Source organism: Artibeus jamaicensis, unplaced genomic scaffold (genome assembly GCF_021234435.1).
Source record: "Artibeus jamaicensis isolate MK-2021 breed Jamaican fruit bat unplaced genomic scaffold, CSHL_Jam_final contig_700, whole genome shotgun sequence".
NCBI lineage: Eukaryota > Metazoa > Chordata > Mammalia > Chiroptera > Phyllostomidae > Artibeus > Artibeus jamaicensis.
In genome coordinates, this window is record NW_026521930.1 from 8,647,016 (window position 1) to 8,671,262 (window position 24,247).

At 60.1% G+C, this 24,247-nt stretch overlaps 2 protein-coding genes across 9 annotated transcripts; both read left to right on the top strand.

The window, feature by feature from the left end:
* Window positions 1-744: 744 nt before the first annotated feature.
* Window positions 745-6,226, top strand: MCRIP2 (MAPK regulated corepressor interacting protein 2). Of its 2 annotated transcripts, none has more exons than XM_037157366.2 (5): window positions 745-900; window positions 1,005-1,122; window positions 5,134-5,261; window positions 5,498-5,599; window positions 5,841-6,226. In XM_037157366.2, the coding sequence occupies exons 1-5, from the start codon at window positions 849-851 to the stop codon at window positions 5,909-5,911; spliced, it is 471 nt and encodes a 156-aa protein (XP_037013261.2). In that variant the 5' UTR covers window positions 745-848; the 3' UTR covers window positions 5,912-6,226. The 2 variants fall into 2 exon arrangements, with proteins under 2 accessions (XP_037013261.2, XP_037013263.2); XM_037157368.2 differs by having other exon boundaries at window positions 5,498-5,564.
* Window positions 6,227-7,067: 841 nt separating this feature from the next.
* Window positions 7,068-24,235, top strand: WDR90 (WD repeat domain 90). 7 transcript variants are annotated; one of them, XM_053671592.1, is made up of 42 exons: window positions 7,068-7,110; window positions 7,365-7,456; window positions 7,610-7,786; window positions 7,879-7,987; window positions 8,225-8,395; window positions 8,682-8,796; window positions 8,878-8,942; window positions 9,202-9,308; window positions 9,383-9,583; window positions 10,042-10,110; window positions 10,736-10,846; window positions 10,921-11,066; window positions 11,138-11,195; window positions 11,642-11,760; window positions 11,936-12,079; window positions 12,162-12,292; window positions 12,359-12,475; window positions 12,774-13,009; window positions 13,234-13,373; window positions 13,563-13,693; window positions 14,157-14,287; window positions 14,662-14,823; window positions 15,011-15,139; window positions 15,334-15,464; window positions 15,544-15,584; window positions 15,776-15,907; window positions 16,055-16,249; window positions 16,501-16,598; window positions 17,232-17,334; window positions 17,606-17,727; window positions 17,879-18,038; window positions 18,137-18,327; window positions 18,416-18,584; window positions 18,727-18,838; window positions 19,010-19,181; window positions 22,108-22,230; window positions 22,408-22,582; window positions 22,678-22,808; window positions 22,906-23,049; window positions 23,124-23,243; window positions 23,330-23,414; window positions 23,821-24,235. In XM_053671592.1, the coding sequence occupies exons 1-42, from the start codon at window positions 7,101-7,103 to the stop codon at window positions 23,976-23,978; spliced, it is 5,433 nt and encodes a 1,810-aa protein (XP_053527567.1). In that variant the 5' UTR covers window positions 7,068-7,100; the 3' UTR covers window positions 23,979-24,235. The 7 variants fall into 7 exon arrangements, 6 of the variants coding, with proteins under 6 accessions (XP_053527567.1, XP_053527569.1, XP_053527568.1 ...); XM_053671594.1 differs by having other exon boundaries at window positions 18,416-18,575; XM_053671593.1 differs by having other exon boundaries at window positions 16,055-16,240.
* Window positions 24,236-24,247: the final 12 nt, after the last annotated feature.

A 24,247-nucleotide genomic window follows, 5' to 3' on the forward strand; every position in this document is an offset into this window, starting at 1 on the left:
CCTCAGGGAGGGTGGGAGGGTAACTGCTCTCTCCCTGCAAAATGAAAGGCAAGCTGAGTGTCCTCACCCACCTTCTCTCTCGCCACATGCCATCCCCCACTTGGCACCTGGATTGGTAAATGGCCTCCCAACCCTGAAGCTGGGGGTGCACCAGTACATGGAGGCTTAAACACGAAGCAGAATGCACCCACTGCTCCTGTCCTGTGGGGTGGAAGATTCCCAGGGCGTGTGTCAACTGCCCATATCCAGTGGGCCAACCCCCTTTTCTCATCTCTGACCCCCAGTCCCAACACCAGGCCAAGAGGGACCCCTCACACTGGCCCCGCCTACCCAGGCCCCTTGGCTGAGCCCACCGACAAGAGTGGGAGCACCCTCCTTTCCAGGGTGCACACAAATCACCGCAGCGCCTGTCAACGGCAGGGACACCGGCTTCTTGGACATTACTGCTGACCCAGCAAAGGCATTTGGTCAAGAGACTCATCCACTATCTGAGGCTCGCCCCTTGGCTCACCTGGCCTCTGGGCAGCTCAGTGGTCCTATGACACTACCTCCGCCTTAGCCCTTGGCCGTGTGGGGCGGGATGCTTGTTCTTGCCGCCTGCGCTGTGCCCTCCTCCGCGTCAGTTCTGGTCAACTTCTGCAGAGCTGGAACCAAATCAAAGCGCGTGGGCCCTTTAAGAGCTGGGGGCGTGTAGCGGGCCCGCCCCCTCCCCCCGCCGTGCCTGAACGTCAATTAAAGGGGCAGCGCCCACTGAGCCCGCCCAGCCGGTGGAGGGCCCGCGACTTGCCCGCCGGCCTGGAAGGCTAGGGCGTGCGTCCGAGCAACGCGCGGGCGCGGCCCTCCGCACCATGTACACCATTACTAAGGGGCCTAGCAAGTTGGTTGCGCAGCGCCGCACAGGTGCCCAGGGGCGGGCGGCGGGTTGGGACAGATAGGGTCTGTGAGCCTGGACAGCCCAAGGTCCAGGCGCAGCGGCGGCTGACCTGCCCTCCCTATACCCGCAGGGCCCACGCAGCAGCAAGTGGAAAGCAGGCTCGGCGAGCTCTTGAAATGCCGGCAGCCCGCACCGCCCACTCCGCCACCCACGCGGGCGCAGCCACCAGGCCCCTGGCCCCTGTCAAGGTAAGACTCGTGCGGCCCGGGCCGGAATCCAGCTTTCCCTTCCCCCTCCAGCCGTCCACGGTCGGGAGGGTGACCTTGGGGAAAGATTAGTGGAGACCCGACCACGTGCTGGGGGTGGGCGGGCACAGAGGGGCGGGGCGGAATGACCCCATCCGTCCCGCCCTCCCTTGCAAGCTGCTCTGGCCCCGCACCTGAGCGTTTCTGCCTCACCTGGCACCTAGCTTGGTTCAAGGGGGCTGGGCTCGGTGTGCTAGACACCCCTACTGCGGGCCCTGTAGGACCCCGAAGAAAACGGACTAGCTCCAAGGTCGGAGGGACTTTAGGCGTCTGAGTCAGATATCCCGGCGACCTTGGGCTTCAGAGGCCAAGGTTTAAGGCGAACTGCTCAGGACTCCCCGGGTACAGCATGGCCCAGAGCACTGGCCCTCAAGGATGCTGTCTCTGGCTACCTCTGCTGTTTCTGGCAGATCTCACTGGGTGAAAGGTGCACGTGTTTTCCTCTGGCCCTGCCAAACCACTGCCCTCCTCTACCTTTCACCCCAAACATACTGGACTGCCCGCAGATGATCAGGGCTCGCTGGAGACAGCAGTTTTTGCTCTTTCTGACCAGCAGTTTTGCTGGTGCCAAGAGCCTGAGGCCAGCCACAGGAGGCTTGGTGTTGGCCGCTTTGGCCTCCACACTACTGTAATCTGGAGGTCAGATCACCTCATCCCACTCCCAGCCGAACTTTTTACTTGGCCCAAACCCTGGCCTTAGCTTCAAGTAATCTATGCATTTCTTGGGCTCTTGGCTTTGATCTAGGCCTGCACAGGCTGAGGGCTCCTGGCCTAGGCTGTGGGTGAGGGCAGCATGTTCAAGGCCCCCAGAGGCAGTGCTGAGGAGGGCCTGAGGGGGAGGGTGCTGGCTAGGGGTCTTCCCAAGTTGAGGACAAATAGCCTCCAAGGTTGGCCAGGAGGTCAGAGATATGTAGGCGCACATGCAGGAAGGGAGAGGGTTGGGTTGTTCTTCAGACTGCTCCTCTCCCTCAGTTACAAGCCTCCAATGCCACAGGTGGGGGCACCCTGTGGGGGCCTTTCTGGGCTGAGTTCTTTCCCAGGGTTCTTCTGCTGGGGTCATTTTGATAATTTGGGGTACAGTCCTAGGGAGGAAAATGTTCTAGGCCAGCCACAAGTACCTCCTGGGGAGGGAGGTGAGCAGGCCTTCAGGCCTGCTCCCTGGGGCCCAGGCTGTGCTGTGACACTGCTCCATGTCCTGGAACTCAGTCGTCACAACTACCCTACCTCCCAGAGGTGGAAGTTAGGCATGAGTGTGAGCTACCACTGGTCACCCAGTCAGGGGGCTTGGGGCTGGAGTGGCCCACGGTGCTCCCCACTTTTTTACCTAGAGAAACTCATTGCCTTCCTCTCTATGGTCCCCCTGCTGGGGAAGGACATGTGGCAGGGTTAGGAGTGCTGGTGAAGGATGCTGGAAAGATAGTACAGAGGCTTGTACTATCTAAAACTCTTGTCCTGGTTGGGGTGGTTCAGTGGATTGAGTGCTGGCCTGTGAACCGGAGTTGCAGGTTTGATTCCCAGTCAGGGCACACGCCCTGCTTTTGGGCCAGGTCCCCAGAAGGGGGTGCATGAGAGGCAGCCACACATTGATATTTCCAAATACATACATACATACATACATGCATACATACATAAATAAGTAAGTAAATAAAATTAAAAACAAAAACAAAAAAACCCCGAAGAGGTCTGACCTGTCTTTCAGCATGCCCTGAGCCAGCCAGGCACATACAGCCTACTGAGACAGGTCCCGGGTCAATAGGGTTCTGCCAAGCTGGACCTGAGGGAGCTGGGCTGCCTATTCAGGGTAACCCTGTGTCCTGCTGGGTGCAGAGAAGTGGTGAGCAGGAAGAGCACATGCTGGCTGTACTGGTTGCCCCTCCCTCCTAGGTCACTCCCCCTTCCTGAACGCCCCTCCCAGTCCCTTTGGCCTTAAAGAGACCCCACTGGGAGGCCAGAACAGCCAGCCCTCCTCCACTCCTGCACCTTCTCATGGGGGTGGGGGGGCTCACTAACCATCCTGACCTCCTGCCTACCTTCCCTGCTTTTTTCTCTTTTCTCTGCAGAGCCTTTTTACTAACCCCCGTCCCTCACTCCAATTTGCCCAAGAGGAGGGGGTTGTCTGGGCCACTTCTCCGTCCACCCTGCAGGCCTGGTGTTCTGCAGATGCTCACAGTGTCTGACCTGCTATACGGATCGGCTTGGGTTCTATCTGGTCAGGGGCCTGGGTGCTGCCCACGGTGGTGAGCAGTCCTCACGGGCCTGTACCTCTGACAGCTCTTCCCCCCAGCCAGAGGTAGACAGGAGAGATAATCAGATCAATGGATGTGATAGAAACTTTTGGGAGAAGATAAAACGGGGCCACATGACCACCAGAGGTCCAGGGACAGACAATCAGACAGGTAGTAAATGGGGCTTGTGGCCTGTGCTGAGCAGGGGCCTTGAGGTCAGACAGATGGCGCAGTTAAGTCCCGATGCTGCCACCCACACACAGCATGTGACCTTGGATAGGCCACTTCCCTTTTGAGCCCAAGTTCTTGGGCTGAAAACCAGCAGGTGGTCTACCTTGGGGGTCATGGAGGGGATTAGGTGAAAGGATGCCCCTGTTGGTGCTGAGCAGAGACTTGAGTGCTGTGGGCTGGAGCTTGCCTGTTGGCAGCGTCCCTGGGAGCAGGCACGGGGCGGCCTTCATCCACAGGAGCACGTGGGAGCCCGAGCCCTTTCCCCCAGAGGGACTGAGTATGGTCTTTATGTAACCACAGTAACTGCACGCAGGGGGCAAGGGGCAGCCAGGCTGGAGGGGCAGGCAGGTGCCAGCCACCACCTTGGTCCCTCTGATTTGAAGCCCAGGGCTGCAATTACCTTCTGTTTTTGCTTCTTCAATTACCAGCCTGCAAACTTACCTGAAGTTCGAAACCTTGCAGGGGGTTGGGGGCGGGGGCAGGTGAGAGGCTGTCCAAGTCATGCCTTCTGGTTTGTGCAGCTCGGACTGGGAGGAGCTCTGCCCCTCTAGATTCCCTGAAGCCCAGAGCTGGCAGGACTGGTGCCCCCTCAAGACGCTCCTCTTTATTTTAGTGCCCCTCTCGGCCAAGGAGGAAGTCCGAGCGGCGGTGGGGCACCTGAGCCCAGGATGGCGAGCAGGCGAGTGCCTGGCGGAGTGGCACATGCAGCCCAGGACTCCTGGTTCCCACCTCCTGCTGTAGGTGCGGCCCTGCTCCCTCCACGGCCCATCACTGCCCTGGGTCCAGCTGGCGAGGATGGGACCAGTAGCCCACTGCACATAGTATGCCCACTGGGCCAAACTCCAGCACCTGGGGGCATTCTCCTCATTCAGCATTCCCACCCCTGTGGGCAAGAGCCTTGCCCTTGTCTGGGGCCTGCAGGGATGGGCTAGGGCTGTAGTCACACCCTCCCCATGCAGGATGGCCCACCCCATACTGGGTGCCATCCCTTGGGCCTCATCCCTATGGAGCCTGGAACAGAGGCCACTGGGCTCTTGTTTGGGCTCTTCTTCCCATGCTAGGGCATCGGCAAGATGGAGAAGCTTCTGTGAGAAGATGACCAAGAACTGTGCCTGGTGGGTGGGGTAGGGACAGAGTGACCCGGTCACAGCTCCAGTCAGAACCTGGGCTGTTGGAGGCCTAGCAAGTCTAGGAGAGGTGGGAGGCAGGTGGCAGGGGTGCCTGAGAGACCTCTGGAGGGGTGCCTGTGAGCCTTGAGCCCTGCTGGGACACAGGTGTGTCATGGCCAGGGGCTGCAGGTGTGAGCTGAGCTGCTGGGGGCACAGGCTGGCAGGAGGGAAGCCTTGGCCACCAACTATAGGAAGGCTGAGGTTCAAGGAGGGGCCAGGGCTGGGCCTGGCCTGGGGGTGGTGGGTGCAGCCTGAGGCCACTCCTGGAACTCTGCCAGGCATTACCTGGACTTGGGCAGTCACCAACCATCTCCTCCCTCTTTCCACAGTCCAGGGCCAAGGCTCGTATTCAATCGAGTGAATGGCCGGCGGCCCCCCACCACATCCCCATCCATCGAGGCGGCCCAGGAGACCTACACACTGGCCCACGAGGAGAATGTCCGTTTTGTGTCCGAAGGTAGTTTTGAGGCCCAAGGGTATGGCCTGGGCCACTGGTCCTCTTCCCCACTGTGACCTGACTTGACAGCTGCCAGAGGGCTGGATTCTTTCTGGACTCTGGGCCTGTTTATCCTGTGACCATCCAGCAGGCTGCCCACTCCCACTTCTGGGCAGTGGTCCAGAGTGGCCACCAGGCTTTGGGGGGTAGATAGGGCCCCAGGGGCCTGGTTCAGCCTGACTGCCCTCTCCCTACAGCCTGGCAGCAAGTGGAGCAGCAGCTGGGTGGTGGCCCAGCCGGTGACAGCAGTCCAAGGCCTGTGCAGTATGTGGAGAGGACCCCCAACCCCAGGCTGCAGAGTGAGCCCTTCCCCATCCTCAGGAATTCCCCTCCACTCCCTCCCACCCTGACCTGGTCCCTGCCGTGTCCTAGCCCCAGGGAATAGCAGAGGGGACTTGAACCTGACTCACATCTTCAGTTACCTGCCACATTTGGAGTCGGGGCGAGGGGCTTGTGGTGGGGTTGAGGGGAGAGATGCTAACAGGTTGGGAGGCACCATCACTGCTCAGCCCACTGCTCAGCCCTCTGCTCTGCCCACAGACTTCGTGCCTATCGACCTGGATGAGTGGTGGGCACAGCAGTTTCTGGCTAGAATCACTAACTGCTCCTAGCTGCTGCCTTGGAAAGAACACTGCCTGCGCAGGCCTGGCTCTGCCCCGTGGCAGACCCTCTGCAAGGAGAGGACCATGGCACCCTGTGTACCCACTGCTGCAGGTCGTGTTTCCCCCGGGCCAGGCTGGGTGCCAGCCACACCTGAAGTGCCAGCTTTGGACTTTTGTACCTTCTGACCCCTTGGCCCGGCTGTCCCAGGCTGCCTGGGGCCGGGGGCTGAACCTGTCTGACCTCAATCCTGCTCACTGTGCCTGGGGACCAGCCCCTGGGGCTGGCACGGTGCAGCTCCAGACTAATAAAGTCAAGAAACTGTCTTTTCAGAGTGGCTTTTATTTGGTGTGGTGGGGGGTGGGGGTAGAGTGTCCTCTCAGCTGTGCCTGGGTGCCCTCCTGTGTCCTTCCTGACAGTGGTGCTGGGGCCAGCTCATCTTCCTTGGAAGTCTGTGAACCTCACCCTACCCCATCTGACCCCCATTCCTATTTCCTCTCCTTGGTGGTGGCAGGTGCCTAAGCTCAGCTTGGAGGCCCAGAGATGTTATTGCACAAAACTGGCCCTGGGGTGGGGTCCCAAAGCCCCAGGATTGGGGCCAGGTCTCAGGACACATGGTCCTGTCTCCCAGATCTGGCATGGAACATTGGATGAATGTGCACCACAGATTTGGGGGAGACCTGGCCTTGAGTTGCTTGGTCCTAGGGGCTTCTGGGGCACTGCTTAGTTTGTTAGGCAGCTGAGAGGATGAAATGGAGTATCCAGGTGTGCACACCCCTTCAGAGGGTTGGGCTGTCATTGGGCTTGGACAGCCCCTGGGGTTGCGTTTCACTTCAGATACAGAGATGGACCCCAAAACGAGTTAGGAACCTCCCTGGATCCCGTAGCTGGTTGTGCCAGAACCCCCAATAGGGTCCTGACTCAGGAGTGGCCGCAGGAACTTGGGGACGAAGGCTCCTGCCCCAGGGTGCGACTGCGGAGGGGTGGCCGGAGCAGGAGGTGCAGGGCCTTTGATAGCTGCATACCACTGCAGAAACAGAATCTGGCGCCGCTGAGCTGGAGGTTGCAGCCCCGCAGTCAAGTGGCGTCGCCGTCCAGAAGGCGGAAGTGACGCCGTTGCCAGGCAGCCGTTGCTAGGGCGCGCTGCGTGCCCTGCGTGGGGGCGTGGCGGCCGAGGCGGGAAGTGCGAGTGGTGGTGTCATGGCGCGAGGTATGCTCACGGCCCGCGGACCTGGGGGTGGGGGGTCCGGGGTCTCGGGCGCAAGCAGCCCGAGGGGCGGGCGGGGTCCTGCGGCTGGCGCGCACTGAGTCTATGGCCCTGGGGGGGTTGGTGCTGAGAATGGGACAGAACCTGGTACGCACGTTTTGATTGCTGTCACTACTGGGGAGCGTGCAGACCCAGTCCCTGGCCCCTCCCTGGGTCTGGCACCTGGGGCAGGTCCCCACTCCTCCCTGTCCCTGCAGTGTGGCAGCACCCATTCCTCAACGTCTTCAGACACTTCAAGGTGGACGAGTGGAAACGGTCCACTAAGGAGGGCGATGTGGCCACAGTGATGGTAAGTGGGTGAGGGTCCTGGCAGCAGGATGAGTGGGGGCCCTCTTCTCTGCCTGAGACACCTAGCCCCACCACCCGAGGGTCATGCGGGTGGCACCTCTCCTGGTGCCCCCTGACTCTGGGGGGGGGACACTGACTAATTCTGTTTCTCCAGGACAAGACCCTAAAATGCACTGTGTATCGTATCCGGGGCTCTGTCTGTGCCAGCAATTACATCCAGCTCCCCAAAACCAGCACCCAGTCCCTAGGGCTGACTGGACGATACCTGTACTTGCTCTTCCGACCCCTGCCCACCAAGCATTTCGTCATCCACCTGGACTTGTCCACCGAGGTGCTGAGCTCAGGAGCAGAGTCTGTACTAGGGGCACTGCACTCCTGGTGCCCTCTTTTGTCTCCTTACACGGCCACCTATTGTCACCACAGGACAAACAAGTCATCCGTGTGTCCCTTTCCAACCTCTTCAAGGAGTTCAAGTCCACAGCCACATGGCTTCAGTTCCCCTTCATCTGTGAGGCTGAGACATCCAGGAAAGGTGACACAGAGATGGGGCATGAATGGCATGGGGATGGTCCAGGAGAGGCAGCCTGAGGGCAGACAGGAAGATAGGGCAGGCCCAGGGGCGAGTGGGGTAGGCCCAGACAGGCTCCTTTGCGGCCTGGGTGGGGGCACATGGTTTTGGCCATGGGAATGGGGGCAGGCCAAGGACAGAGGCAATGCGGGCTGCCTGGTGAGAGGATGGGCACTGCTGACCTTGGTTTGCCTCCTGCAGACCTGGCATGTGTGGCTCCCCCTGGTGCCCGCTGGACCTGCCTGCAGCTGGACCTGCATGACATCCTCCTTGTCTACCTGAACCGGCGCTACAGCCACCTCAAGAGTGTTCGACTGTGTGCCAACCTGCTGGTCCGAAGCCTTTACACCAGCGACCTGTGCTTCGACCCAGGTGAGGGCTGCACCCCACACCCTGCATTCAGCAGGGCACACCACCCTACATGTGGGCTGCTCCAACCCCATCACTGCCCCCAGATTCTCTGCCCAGGAAAGGCCTTGTCACTTGGTAAAGATGCCTGTGCCATGCTGTCTCTGAGCCCCTAACACCCCGCCCAGGGAGGCGGTGGCTGGGCAGGTGGTTGGGCAATACCCTGCAGGCGCTTGGTGCCGAGTGTCACTTGAGCTGGGAGAAGTTGCTGGACTGGCTTCCCTGGACCTGGAACAACTGCTCTTTGTAGCTGTCACCGTTGGTGAGGCCCGGCGGGCAAAGCTGCCTGTTACCCCCATGCCTCGAGAAATGTCATTCCCAGTGCCAAAGGGGGAGAGCTGGCACGACCACTACATCCACATCTGGTAAGCAGCTGTGCCTGTTCCAGGGAGGCTGGCGGGGGAGGTCAGAGTGGCCCCTACACTGACTCCCTCCACCCACCTGAGGTTTCCAAGCGGCAGCTCAGCAGCCTCCAAGCCGGTTCAGAGGAGCTGTTCCCCTCTGGATGCAGGTGGGCCTGCGGGGTGTGCAGAGTTCAGCAGGAGGGGTCCTAGCACTGGGTCTGGGGCGGTAAATCTGGAGGTGCCTGCAGGGGCCGGAGCTAACCTGGGAGGTACCCTGGGGCTGTGGGTAGGGTGCCAGGGGCCTCAAGTTTTCCAACTAAGGGGTGCTCTGGAGCCTGGGTGCGGTGCTGCCCTGCCCAGTGCTTTTTGTCTCATCCTCTTCAGGCCTCTGCACTATGCTCAGAGGGTCCCTTTGCTTTGTTGCAGTCTTCCCAAAGCACGTGCCACAGCTTCTTCCCCCTCGTCTGGTGCCCTTCACCAAGTCCAGGCAGGGCAGCCCATCCTCTGTGGTTCCACTGCTTGGCCCCACAGCCGTAAGTGCTTGTGTTCTCAGAGATGGGGGTAGGGGAGGTGGCCCCAGGGTCTGATGGCCACCATCTCTCCACAGTCCTTGGGGCTCCTTCCAGAGGACAGCCTGTCCTGTGAGTGCTCAGAAGTCTCCATAGTGGGTGGCCCCAGTGGCAATAGCCAAGAGCCCCTGGCCTGCATGAAGGCCACTGACAAGCACGCTGCTGGCAATGGCCTTCAGATGTCTGTCTGTAAGTCGGCTGTGGTGCCCATAGCTCCAGAGGATGTGGCCAAGCATGAGGTGAGTGCACATTTTGCGGGAGGCAGCGGTTGACCATGCCATAGAGGTGGGTGGGTGGGCATAGAGTGGGGAGGTGTAGGTAGGGACAGTTGGTCTGTGCCTACCACGGACTGTGTGGGGGGCAGGTGGGCCTCTGAGTGCCCCCTCTCATCCAGCCCCTGGCAGAGAGCAGAGCAGGCAAAAATCCCTTTCAACAGAGAATAAGGAGGAGGGGCTGGTGGTTCCTAGCCCCCAACTCCCAGCCCCAGGGGGGTCTGTGGTGGCCTCAGGGGTAGCACCTGAGGTCCCTGGAAGGTCTGGCAATGTGGCTGGAATCTTGGCTTCCTGCCACAGAGCAGCCAACAGAAGCCACATAGGACTGAGCGGCTTCTTGAGAGGCAGGAACCAGCCCAGTGGGGTAGCCCTGGCTGGACAGGGTCTTGCCTTCTGGAGCCTCACTGTGACTTGGCCTGTTTCAGAGCTTCCTACCGGATCCTGTCCTGAGGCTCAAGGGAGTCATTGGCCTTGGGGGCCACAGCACCAAATGGGTGAGGGGTCCCATGGTCCTGCTGTGTTGGACCAGTACCACATACACAGAGGGAGACAGTGGTGGCAAGTCCCTGACTCCCTCAGGTTGCTGGGAGGATACCCAGCCCTGCTCACATCTGCACCGTGGCTCAGTGCTTCCTCAGCGATCTTCACTCCCAGGCGTCCCTTTGTTCTCACTAGTGCTGGCTGGGTCAGTGTTGGTCTAAGTGTTTGACCTTCCAGAGACCCTCGAGCTATCAGCCTTCAGAGCTCTGCTGCAGCCATGTGGGGCCAGCGTGGGCATGGCTCCTGGGTATGGCTCGTGGGTCCCGGTGTGGTGGGAAGCAGTGTGGGAGGGGACCCTGGGATTATTAGGCTCTCCTGAACGCAGGCTCCAAGACTTTGTGGGCTTTCTGGTTTATCATCGCCTGAACCCCAATATTTCCTGTGCTGCAGACAGGGCTCAAAGGAAACTCCACGTGTGTGTGAGTGTGCATGCAGACATATTCACACATCTGCAAGTTTTCTCCTTTTGGTGTGTGCATCCCATTGGCCCCTGTGGGCATTACACAGGGAAGGGTGTACCAGGGTGGGGGGACAAAGCCAGCCAGCCTGTGACTGTAGCCTCCGGTCCCCCGTGCACAGGCCCTGTGGACAAAGGATGGGGCTGCTGTCGTGTACCCCTGCCACGCAGTCATCGTGGTCCTGCGTATTGACACCCGGGAACAGTGCTTCTTCCTTGGCCACACGGACAAGGTGGGCACCGCCTGGCCCAGGGGTGGTTTGCGCCTGCAGGCCACTCGACTTCTCTTAACCTGCCGCCTTCCCAGGTCTCCGCCCTGGCGTTGGATGGGAGCAGCTCTCTGCTGGCGTCAGCCCAGGCACGGCCCCCCAGCATGCTGCGCCTCTGGGACTTCCAGACCAGGGACTGCCTGTCCCTGTTCCGGAGCCCCGTCCACAATGTCTGCTCCCTCAGGTGGGCGAGGGACCTCTGAGGGGGGAGAGGGCCAGCTCCGCCAGCACTGACTGTCACCTCCACGTCCACAGTTTCTCCGACAGCGGGGCGCTGCTCTGCTGTGTGGGCAAGGACCACCACGGGAAGACGGTAACAGTGGGCTGGGAGGCGGTCCACACCACTTAGGGAGCGGCCGTAGCCTAGCCCCACCGGGCGGCCCCCCGGCACACTACAGGGTGTCTTGTGTTCACGCCCCTTGTGGATGCAGTCAGTGTCTGAACAACTCACCTTACTCTCTTTGGCGGGATGTTCTGGAGTCCTAGGGCAGCTGGGCTATATGTCTGAGTGGTGTTTCACCACTGGACCTCCTCCCTACTTGTGGGTCAGTGTTTTCTGTTTGTTTTTGTGAATGAGTCAGCTTCACATATTTGCAGAAGCTGGTTGGGCAAGTGTAGGTCCCCGTGGCCAGTGGGGGCCACCCTCCCCGCATCCTTACCTGCCAAGCGCTCAAGCTGCCTCCCATAGCAGAGAGAAGCCTCGTGGAGGCCCAGCAGGGCTGGCAGGTACAGCGGGAGTTCAGCGGGGGCTTGTTGCAGATGGTGGTGGCGTGGGGCACTGACCAGGTGGGCCGAGGCGGTGAGGTTGTGGTCCTTGCAAAGGTGAACACCGACGTCGACATCCAGGCGTTTGAGATTGCCTTTTTTAATGAAACCAGGTAACTGGGCCCTCCTGCCCACCTACAGTACTCGGATGAGGGCCCGACAGCACCCGGGCCTGGATGGGCGCCAGACCATTGAGCCTGTGCCCATCTCCGGCTTGGGGTCCCTGTCCACCACAGCCCAGTCTCCTTACGGGGATTGGAAGTCACTCGCCCTCACACACTGTTGCAGGATGGCATCGTGCGGGCGAGGCAGCGTGCGGCTGTGGCGCCTTCGAGGTGGGTCCCTGCGCTCCTGCCCTGTGGACCTGGGGGAACATCACGGTCTAGAGTTCACTGACCTGGCCTTTGGGAAGGCCCAGGACAACTGCACGCTGTGAGTGCTGTTCTCCTCCCCTAACTAGGCGGGTCCTGCTCTGTCTGCCCCTTCCGCCCTCACCTGTCGCCTTCCTGGGCAGGTATGTTTGCAGCCGCAGTGGCCACATCCTGGAGATGGACCACCAGCGCATGGCTGTGCGGCACACTCGCCGTCTCCTGTCCACGCAGACCCCCAGCAGCCCCCTCCCACAAAAGCAGACCTTCAGCTCGGGTAGGTGGCCTCCGCTGTGTGAGGGGAGCGGTCCCAGTGCTCACTCTGACGGCACCTGTCCCCCAGGCCCTGGCATTGCCATCAGTAGCCTCAGTGTCTCCCAGGCTGAGTGTGTTGTGGGCTCAGAGGATGGCTACCTGCGAGTCTGGCCCCTGGACTTCTCCTCTGTGCTCCTGGAGGCGGGTAGGAACAAGACAGCACCTCACCATCGTGGTTACCATGGGGGACACACCCCTGGGCTGGGTGGCAGTCACTGGGCCCTCAGGGGCTGCACCCTGACCCTCCACCATTGCTGAGCCCAGGAGTGGGTAGCCATGGGCAAGCTGCGTGTCCCTGTCCACAGGAAGATGGGGCCCTGGCAGCAGGGAAACGGGTTTTTGTCTGGGAGGCTGGGAGGGAGGTACAGCCTGGATGTGGCCAGCCTGTCCCGGTTCCCACTCTGCTTCGGGCCTGTGAGGTCACCCACCCCCCTTACCTGCAGAGCATGAAGGCCCTATCAGTTCGGTCCGCCTGAGCCCTGATGGCCTGCGTGTGCTGTCCACCACCTCCTCGGGCCACCTGGGCTTCCTGGACATACCGTCCCGGGAGTATAGCGTGCTGATGCGCTCCCACACGGCCCCGGTGCTGGCCCTTGCCACCGAGCACAACCAGGGGCAGCTGGCCACTGTGTCCCAGGACCACACTGTCCGAGTCTGGGATCTGGCGACCCTGCAACAGGTAGAGTATGGCCAGGAGGGAAGGACTAGGGGGCCATAGGCCACTGACTCAGAGGCCCAGGGGACAGGGCCCAGGGTGGCAGGGGGCTGGCGAGGGCCTTTGGCTTTGTGGCCTGTGTCGGGGACCCTCAGGTTTGGGTCACCTGAAGAGAGACTAGCTCTCAGGTTTTCCTGGCCAGCTGGCAGCCGCCACCCTGCCCGCCCTCACATGGCCCCGTCCTCCAGCTCTACGATGTTGTGTCGCCCGAGGAAGCCCCGTGTGCTGTCACCTTCCATCCCACGCAGCCAGTCCTCTTCTGTGGCTTCAGCAGGGGAGCCCTCCGCTCCTTTAGCCTGGAGGCCGCCGCAGCCCAGGTGGAGCACAGGTGGGTGCCCAGTTGGCCCCCAGCCCCACGGATGCCTTTGGTGGAAACTGATGGGGGTCCCCTGGGGTGTGTGGGTGGCAGGTGGAATGCAGGAGGGGTGTCTACAGGAAGCTTCAGCCAGGCCCCGCTGCGGGAGGTGAGGGATGGTGCAGCTCAGGGCCAAGGCAGCGGGCATCTGTGTATGGGCAGGTGTCACCGAGGAGCCATCACCGGCCTGGTCACCAGCCCTGACGGCAGCCTCCTCTTCAGCGCCTGCTCCCAGGGCACCCTGGCTCAGTACCGCTGTGCTGCCACTGGCTGCTGCGTTCTGCGCATTGCAGGTCAGGCCCCTGTGCCCAGCCCCACCCCAGCTTCTCAGCCTTCCCGGCCTTACCTGAGGGGTAAGGCTTGCCTACTGTCCATTGACGGCAGTAAACTGCCCTCTGGGGCCTCACAGACCCCCAGGGCAAGCATGGCACTAGGGCACACCAGGCCCTCAAAACTGAAGGTCAGTGGGGTTCTGTGCCTGCCCCACCCAAGGAGATGGGCAGCCTGGGCACCAGGCTCACGGAGGGTCAGTCCACCCAAGGGCATCTGCTCCTCCCATAGCCAGCCAGGTGGTTGCTTGGAGGTCACTCCTGGTCCAGGAGAACCCCAGCTATTCTGGAAGTCTCTGGGGCCCAGCTTTCTTGGCTCTCTGATGCCCAGGCTCCTGGGCTGCTTCCTGAGGTTATGGGCAGGTTTTGTGTCTGCTCTGGGCGCTCCCCCCACCTAGCTGACCCCCTGCTCCTGTGCTGCTGGCAGCTGACGTGGTGTGCCGGGATGCCCACCCCAGTGCCAATGCCCTGGCAGTCAGTGGAGACAGCCACCTACTGGCCTTCGTGGGTCCCTTTAAGTACATGGTGACCATCGTGGATGCAGCCTCGCTGGATGATGTGAGTCATCCAGAACCTTCTGTGGGTCCAGTGTGGGCGGGGAGGCACCAGCCTCACTAGCAGACCCATGGGTATCAGTTAGCTGCCACTTGGCTCCTCTGGGTTCTGCTGAGACGGGGGGCCAGAGGGAGGTAGGCTTGGCCCTCCATAGAATCCAAGGGCATCAGCGGGGTGGGTGGGAGGCTATGCTGACCCCAGAGAAGACCCAGACCCTGCTGCACTCACTCGCAGACACAGAGGACACGTGTCCCCCCACACCCAGTAGGGCAGGGTATGGGGGTTGCCCTAGGCTGCCTGCCTCCAGTGCCTTGTCTCTGGGGGCATGACCTCTGCCCGGAGGTCATGGCCGGTGGCTATTTGCTGCTCTCATCCAGCTGCTGCGGGTTGATATCAGTGCCCTGGACCTGGCCAGCAGCCACGTGGACACGGTTGTGGCTGTCTGCTTCAGTCCTACACCCCTCAGCCACCTGCTGGTCTCTACATCATCCAACAAAATTGTGGTGCTAGATACTACATCGGGCCACGTGGTTCGGGAGGTGAGTCCAGGGTCCTGGCTGGCGGCTTGGCCTGCCCTTGGCACCCATCTTGGTGTCCGTAGTACCTCGGGGAGGGAAGGTGCTGGGCTACCTTCCACTCCTAAGATGTACGTTTTCAGAAGGGAGGCTTCCCCAGTTCAGGGGACTCATGTGCTCTGATCTCCCCCATGAGAATGCTCTTTTGCAGCTGTGTGGCATCCACCCTGTGGCCTGCCCCTCCCTAGCTCTCAGTAGAGATGCCCGCTTCCTGCTGACAGCTGCTGACCGAGTCATCAAAGTGTGGGATTACCTAACACAGTCCAACCCTAGCTGCCAGGTGTGTGCTGAAGGTGGGCGCAGGTGGGCGCGGGCAGGTGGGCCAGAGGGAGGGTTGAAGGTGACTTGCAGGGCCGGACACCTCATGAGGACCTCTCACCCAGTTAGCAGCCTGGCCAGGCCTGGGCGTGGGAAGTTAGTGCGGTCTCTGAACAGGCCTCAAGGGTCTCTGTATGTGACGCACGCTGTCCCCAGGTGTACATCGGACACTCAGAGCCCGTGCAGGCTGTGGCCTTCGCCCCTGACCAGCAGCATCTTCTCAGTGTGGGCGATGCCATCTTCCTCTGGGGCATCCTGGCCCCTGCTGAGAGGTCGCCCCCAGGAAGGCAAGTGCCCTCGACATGTGTCTGCGAGGCTTCCTGCTGTGCCTTCCCCACCTGACACCCTCTCTTACTGCCTCTGCAGTGCCCGATGCTCGCCTGGGGCCCCCCCAACCTGTGAGGCTGGTGAGTGGTCCCACCACGATGGAACATCTGTGGTGACATCTGGTGCTGGCACAGTAGACACTGGGAGTAGCATGGTGCCCCTTCCTGTCCTGGGGGTCCCAGTGCATGGGGTGGGGGGACTAGGCACACCTCCCCCTCTGCGCTTTGCCTGCCACAGGCTCTGAGCACAGCCCAGCCTCTTCTGTCCTCAGGCCGGAATGCAACGCAGCTGGAGGATGCGGTGTCCGGGGCCAACGGACTTCCTCGGCGGCAGGCGCCCCTGCCATCCCAGGCAACCCCGCCCCAGCTGAGCATCTGTGCTGGGCCCTCGGAGGGCAGTGATGGTAAGGGCAGGGGTCCCGGAGCACCCAGGCAGGCTTGTTTGTACTGCTCCTGTCTGGCATGCTTGGGTGCTGCTCCAGGTCTGCGGGGGAGGGGCAGGGGTGCAGGGGGTTCGTGCCCTCTTCCCACTGCCCCCCTGCCCTCCCTAGGCACTTTCTCTGTGTCAGATGAAGAACGACCCTCTGAGGAGAGCTACAGCACCACGAGACTCTGCCCGGCCTCGGGCCCACCCCTGCTGGTGCAGAAGAAGGCCTGTGGGGCCCGAGACAGGGCCTGGGGGGCTGTAGGTGGCCCTCGGGGCCTCAGCATGCTGCCCCACCCCTGTGGCCCACCCAGTAAGCAAGGTAGGGCGGGGACACTCATGACCGGGCCTGGCCCAGGTGCAGGGGCCCAGATGGGTTCACCCCATGAGATGAGGCCTGGTCACTTAAAGAACAAGCACATGAGCCTGAGGCCCTTGCTAGGCCGGATGGGGGGTGTAGCTCGCCTGTACTCTCTGACTGAGTGTCTCCTGGGTCAGGAGGCTGTCAGGGAAGGATCTCTGAATGGTTGTGGGTAGTTCAACTTCCTGTGACCTCTTCTTCCTCTCTGCCAGGTGTCCAGGGCACTAGGAGAGCCAGGACCCAGGCCGCTGCCCGCCCGGACTCCTACATGCACTTCACAGCCCGCTACAAGGCCTCCCTGGTGGCTAAGGTTGACCAGGGGTGGGATTCTCCCAGGCTGTGCCACAGGGGGCACCCCAGGGGCTCAGGGTTGAGGGTGGCACAGCCCTGTGGTTTCTAGGAGCATTTTTTCTCCCTAATACGCGGGTCCCCCAGGGGCTCCTTGGGGCTGCTCCCAAAGCTGATGGCAATCCATACCTCAACAGTAGCCACCTCACAAGTTCCCATCCCCCCTGCACGCGGTGCCTTTGCGGTCATGCTGACACTCAGACTGGACCCTGCTAAGCCACTATGTGCCTGATGGTCCTGCCTCCCTCCCACATCCTTGAGTTCTCTGTCCCTGAGAGCCCCCTGGATCTTGCTGCCCCTGCCTGGCCTCCCCGGACTCCAGGGGCCTCCCACTCCTCCCACTCCTGCCTCCCCGTTTGCACCCGCAGCTCCCATCCTGCCACGCCCAGACGGCCTCCCATGTGCAGGCTTTGAGGCCGACGCTGCTGCTATTTGTCCCATTCCAGGAGAACGCATCTCCTGAGCCTCCTGCCATTTGTCCCATCCCGGGAGCATGTACTTCCTGGGCTCCAGCCAGATGGGACACAGCCTGAGGTGGTGGTGGGGTGGCTGGGTGCTGGGCCGTACACCACATCCTGGGACTGCTTTCTCACAGAATGTCTCCTTCCCCCCTGCTGGGGGCAAGTGGCTCCACCTGAAGGCTGCCGTGGGCTATAATGGGAACGGGCGGGCCAACATGATCTGGCGGCCAGACACAGGTAGGGGCCACAACCTACCCTGGCTCCCAGCCCGGAAGGTGCAGGGCAGAGCCCAGGGGGGCAAGTGAGCATGGACATGGAGGGTGGCTTGGGCGAGGGTGGCATTTCCCTGTCACACCTCCTGTTATTCCAGCCATGCTCTCTGTACCCACTCTAAGCATTTTCCCAGAAGGGATCAGTGTGACCCCCCCTTGGCTACCAAAACTGGCAGGGACGGTGACAGGCCCACAGCTGCCTGCTCTGGGCACCCCCCCCCCCACCCCCGCCACAGGCTTCTTCGCCTACACGTTCGGCTGCCTGGTGGTGGTGGAGGACCTGCACTCCGGCGCCCAGCAGCACTGGCTTGGCCACTCTGAGGAGATCTCTACGCTGGCTCTCAGCCATGACGCCCAGGTGCTTGTCCTGTGCATTACGGTGTGGCTTCTAGGGGGCCTCCGGAGCAGCACAGGGAACGCTTTTCGGGCTTCTCATCCACCCAGAGCCAGATGGGCCCCTGGACTGCCCCCACCGCACTGACACCCCTCCCCTCTGCCTGGCCCGCAAGGTCCTGGCCTCTGCCTCAGGACATGGAGGTGCCGCCTCCTGCTGCCGGATCTGCATCTGGGCGGTGCCTGGGGGCTGCTGCCAGCAGCTGCTTTCTCACCACTGTACTGCCGTGCAAGCCCTGGCTTTCTCACTGGACGATAGGCTCCTCGTCACACTAGGTCAGCTGGGGGCGGGGGTGGAGGGCAGTGGCGTCTGGACTCCCCTGCCTGTTCTAAGACCCCTGCGCAGCTGGTGTGACCTCCATGCATCTCCCTAGGGGACTATGGTGACCAAACCCTGGCCCTGTGGAACATGGACACCTACAAGCTCATTTCCTCCACTCACCTCCCAGAGCCAGTGCATGGCATGGCCTTCAGCCCCTGGGACGCCAGCGAGCTCGCCTGCGTGGGCCAGGGCACCCTCGCCTTGTGGCGTCTACAGCAGTGTGGAGATGATGTCAGCTTCCAGGTGCCGGGGTACAGAGGTGGTTTTGGAGTATGGGATCTGGCTGGGCCCTGGGACATCGCTGACCCACACCGCCCTTGTGTCCCTCTAGGTGCACCGGGAGCCCATCCCGGGGGCTGTGGAGGCAGGCGAGCTGACGTCGCTGTGCTACGGGGCTGCACCCCTGCTGTACTGCGGCTCCAATGCTGGCCACGTCTGTGTCTGGGACACGAGTGCCAGCCGTTGCTTCCTGGCCTGGGAGGCAGACGACGGTGAGATCGGTGGGTGTCTGAGGAGCCCCTGTGTCCCCCACCTCAACTAGGGGCTCGGCCTCTCCCCAGGCGCCCCAGTGCTGGGGCAGTCAGACTGTGTCTGGAGTCCGGGCATCTGGGGAAGCAGCTCATACCACCTCCTGCCTCCCAGGAGTACTGCTGTGCTCGGGATCGCGGCTGGTCAGTGGCAGCAACACCAGGCGACTGCGCCTGTGGGCCGTGGGAGCTGTGCCAGAGCTGAGGCGCAAGGGCTCGGGAGCCAGGTGAGCCTCTGCGTCAAGCTGGTGCCCTTGGGCTGTAAGCCAGCACCCTGTCGCCTGCGGGGCCTGCCTTCTGGGGGGACATGCTTCGTGAGGCCAGGACAAGAACACGGATGCACCCGGCTCCCTGGCCTCTCGTTGCCACCATTCTTGGGACCCACTGCTCCCCACTAGGTCCAGCTCCGTGTTCATGGAGCGAGAGCTGACCCTGGACGGGGCCATCGTGAGCGCCGTATTCCACGACAGCATGGACATGGGTGTGGTGGGCACCACGGCGGGCACGCTCTGGTACGTCAGCTGGGCTGAGGGCACCAGTACTCGCCTCATCAGTGGCCACAGAAGTAAGGTGAGGCCACCGGGCCCCTGGCTCCTTGTCAAAGATATCTGAGGGGCTTCCACCCTGGACCGAGGCAGGGCTGTGAGCCGCACGGTCCCTCCCCTCTGTGTTGTGTCCCCCGGCCCCCAGTTGTCATTGTTCTGAGTCAAGCCCAGCTGTTGAACGGGTTCCCACATAAACATCTCAGGTTCTTAGGATAAGGGTCCCACACGCTGTACAACTGCACATCCATCTTGTGTTGGCGTGGTCCGTGGTGTCCACTTGGGTCAGCGCCATGGGCCTGGCCTCTTCTCAGTCCTTCCTTTTTTTCCTGTTGCTTTTTTCCCTTGTGATTTACTTGGTGAAGAAACCGGGCCATCGGTCCCCGAGCCTCCCACACACAGGGCCGGGCCTGCCTTTCCGCTCCCTGTTCTGGGGTCTGAGGATCTGGGGGTTCGGCCAGAATGTGGTCAGGGTCGGGCAGAAGCTGTGTCTCCCACCAGGAAGCAAACGGGAGCTGCTTGCCTTTCAGTGCTGCTCTTGTCCAGAGTGACCTGTCACCTTAGTGGGTGGCTGGTCCTCTCCCCTCTGGGCCGGTTCCCAAGATTGGGTTGGTTCTACCAACAAAATAGCCAGTGTTCACTTCAGTGCGTTTACTTCAAGTCTGTCACGTCTTTTTTTAAATTTAATTTTAAAGGTTTTATGTATTTATTATTTTTAGAGAGAAGGGACGGGAGGGAGAAAGATTGGGAGAGAAACATCAGTGAGTGGTTGCCTCCCGCTTACCCCTCACTGGGCACCTGGCCCGAAACCCAGGCATGTGCCCTGCCAGGGAATCGAACCGCAACTCAATTGGTTTGGTTTACAGCCCATGCTCAAGCCACTGAACCACAGCAGCCAGGGCTGCTTTTGAAGTCTCTAGGAGCTGGTGGGTGTGTACGTAGGGCGGGCCCCCCCCCCCCCGCCACTGCTCCCTGAGTCCTGGCTCTGGCTGCTGACAGGTTCTTGGAGTTGGCTACTGAGTCCTTATTTTTATTGTAATATTTATTGGTTTGGAGATAATGGTAGACATCAAAGAAATTAAGTTTGAGAAGAATAAGGGTTATATACTTTTTCTATTTTTTTTGGTAACAGTTTTATATTGATGTATAACTTACATACCATAAGCTTCAGCCGTTTAAAGTCAGTGGTTTTCAGCCTTGACCTGTGTAGCTCAGTGGACTGAGCACTGGCCTGTGAACCAAAAGGTTGCTGGTTCGATTCCCAATCAGGGCACATGCCTGGGTTGTGGGTTAGGTCCCCAGTCTTGGGGGCACGTGACAGGCAACCAATCAGTGTTTCTCTCACACATGGTTAGTTCTCTCCCTCTCTCCTTTCCTGCCCCTCCTAAAAATAAATAAAGTTGGGTTTTTTTTTAAAGAGTCAGTGGTTTAGTATATTCACAGATTTGTACAACCATCACCACAGTCAATTTTATTATTTACCACATTTTTGGACTATAAGATGCACTTCCCCCGCAAATCTGAGAGGAAAAGTGGGGTGTGTCTTATAGTCTGAATGTAGCTTACCTGGCTCCCTGTGTTGGGCGGGGCGGCGGTCACAGGTTATTAAATATTTTACCATGTTTTTGCTTCAGAAATTTTTTTCCCATTTTCCTCCTCTAAAACCTAGGTGCATCTTATGGTTCTTAAAATACTATATTTATTTTTTAAAGAGAAATTTTTTTAATTTTTATTTTTTAAGATTTTATTTATTTTTAGAGAGAGAAAAGGAGAAAGAGAGGAAGAGAAACATCAATGTGTGGTTGCCTCTCACATGCCCCCTACTGGGGACCTGGTCTGCAACCCGGACATGTGCCCTGACTGGGAATCGAACCAGTGACACTTTGGTTCACAGGCTAGCACTCAATCCACTGAGCCACACCAGCCAGAGCTTGCTTTTTTTTTTTAAATTCTTACATGAGGATATATTTATTGATTTCTGAGAGACAGCGAAACATTGATCAGCCAGGGCACCACAATCAACTTTAGAGCATTTTCATCACCCCAAAAGGAAACCTCATGCCCATTAAGCACTCACCTCCCGTTCCCTGAGAACCACGGACTATGGGTTTGCCTGTTCTGGACTTTGCACATAAACAGAATCACATGCTGTGTGGTCCTTTGTGCCTGGCTTCTCCCACTGAGCATCATCTCAAGGTTCATCTGCGTTGTATCATATGTCGGTGTCTCCTTTTTATGGCCAGACACTATTCCATGGCACAGGCAGAATACACTGTGTTTATCCATCCGTCAGGGTAAGAGCGCTTGGGTCCGAGTCCTGACCTGAGCTGCCGGTCACTGGCGATTTCCCTCTCACACGGAGCAACGAGGCGCCCAGGCCCTCCCTCTGCAGCTCCTTGTGGACCGGACTTGGCTGTTTCTTCCCAGAGGGGTCCATCGCTTCTCGGCCAGAGTTAAATTATTATTTTTAAAGATAAACTATATCACGAGTTCATACTTACATTTGAAATTTTAATGCAGGACTAGGCCATTTCACTGGCGTATGGTCTCTGTATCCCTTTTTCCTTCCACACCAGACGTTCTGATTCTCAGTGACCACAGGACAGTCTAGGGAAAAGCAGCCCCCAGGGGTGAGGCCCTGGTGTCTTGGAGTGTTTTGTGCCTCCCTCTGGGGATGTGTTGTTCCTTCACCACATTTTAGGTTCTTTCAGAACAGTTCTTTGTTACCCCAGCGAGAGGAGGGTCAGGTTCAATGGCCCACAGGCTCCTTGCAACTTGAATTCCATCCGGGTCTTATGTGGGGGGCTCAGGAGGAGGGTCAGGGCGTTTCTTTACACCACGTTGGGGCAGCTGCGGCCACAGGCAGGCTTGGGAAGGAGGCACATGGCCCCACTGTGTCCTGTTTCTGCCTGAGGGCGGCGTAGACTCAGGTGGAGCTGCCTGGCTTCCTGCAGGTGAACGAGGTGGTCTTCAGCCCTAGCGAGTCCCACTGTGCCACATGCGGAGACGATGGGAGTGTGAGGGTGTGGTCTTTGGCCAGCATGGAGCTGGTGATCCAGTTCCAGGTGCTGAACCAGGTACTCGGGGCACCAGGGGCTGGGGGAGTGTGCTTGGGGTGGGGCCCTGCCTGTCTGCTGCAGGGCTCTGGGAGCCGCATCCTCCCTTCAGCCTCAGCGTCTGTCCTCAGCCTCGGGGTCGGGCCATTGTCTCGATCCCCAGGGGAGTGCTAACGTTGCCTCACCGGGGATCCCCAGAGCTGTCTCTGCTTGGCCTGGAGCCCACCATCCTATGGGCGCCCAGAACAGCAGCACTTGGCGGCAGGTTACAGCGATGGCACATTGCGTGTCTTCAGCATCTCCCAAATCTCGATGGAACTCAAGATGCATCCACACCTGACTGCGCTGACAGCCATTGCCTTCTCTGCTGACGGTGAGGGGCCGGGGTCTGACAGGGTGATGGCATGGCCCTGGCCTGGCCTAGGCAGGGAGCTCACATGGTAACAGAGTGTCCCCTGCCTGGCTCAGGTCAGACCATCCTCTCTGGAGACAAGGACGGACTTGTGGCTGTGAGCCGCCCCCGCACGGGGATGACCTTCCGAGTACTGAGAGAGCACTGGGGTGCTCCCATCTCTACCATCCAGAGCACGAGAAAGGAGGTGAACCAGCAGGGCCCCGTCTAGGGGGTGCTGGCTGGGAAGGAGCTTGGGCAAAGTGGGGCAGGAGATACCCACCTGCCCATACCCTCCTCCACAGTATGGAGACTTCGGGGCGAAGGGCACAGACTTGTGGTTGGCCGCCAGCAGGGACCAGCGGGTCAGCATCTGGGCCTCTGACTGGCTGCGGGACCACTGTGAGCTTGTGGACTGGCTGAGCTTCCCAGCACCCATGCTTATGACGGTGAGGGTCCTGGTGGCAGCTCAGGTGGGGTGGTGCCTGTCCGCCCCACCGCAGCACGCCATGCCTTTCCTCAGGCTCCAGACTGCTCTCCACCCTCCCTTGCTGCTTTCTGCCCCTGGGACAGGACACTGCTGGTGTGTGTAGGCCTCGGCCCGAATCCAGAAGTGATCTTCTACAGCCTATGCCAGAAGCAGGCATGTGCACGCTGCCGTGACCCTGGGAGGGGAGAGTCCTGGGCTGCGGGAACCCCTGCCCGGTTTCTCACACTCACTGCCCACAGGTGGTAAAGAAGATCCCACTGCCGTTTTTCGCTGCATCCCTGAGCCTGTCCTCCAGGGCCTGCCTCGTGGCCATTGGCTTTGCTGGTGAGTGCTGGTGCGCATTGACTCAGCCTGTCCTGAGTGAGGTTGAGTAGACTCCCTGTGCCCCCACACTGAGATATGCCCCTCACATCTGCACCCTGGCTCTGCATCTCTGAAGTGGGGGACTCAGTATAGCACCCAGCACTGAGCAGAGGGACTCAGCAGCCCAGCTTGGGGCCTTAGAAGCTACATATTGTTGAGCACCCTGACAATGATGGGCTCTTTCTTGGCTCTGCTGCCCATCCCAGTGACAGGTGGCACTGGATGTGGAAGACACAGGCCATCCAACACTGATCCTCTTATGCTGCTCCAGCGTCCAGCTGGAGACAGAGCCAGGGTGGGTGGGAACACCTGGGCCCTGGACCTGCAGGCTCAGGCACAGGGCCCACCCCATACCTTTCGCCCGCAGAGCGAGTACTGAGGCTGGTGGACTGTGTGTCAGGAGCTGCACAGGACTTTATAGGCCACGATGACGGGGTTCAGCTCTGTAGGTTTGCCCCATCTGGCAGCTTGCTCTTCACAGTGGCCCACAACGAGATCTTGGTGTGGGAAGTCACAGACTGCTGAGCTTCAGTGGGGAGCTTGGGGTCAAGTGTGTGGGGCTGGTCATGCTGGATACCTGGCCTCTGCTGAGAAGCCAGGTTAGTGGAGAACCTCGTACTAGGTCGGGGTGGCTGAATAGGCTCAGCCCCCTCACACCGAATGGGCTCAGGACTCTGTAAATCGTCAAGACCCTGAACACGTGTAAAGTGCTTGTTGGCATCACAGTGCTTTTCTATGTTTCTACCTGTACAGTTGAAATAAACTTGGGCATGGACATTGCATTTTGGCATTGT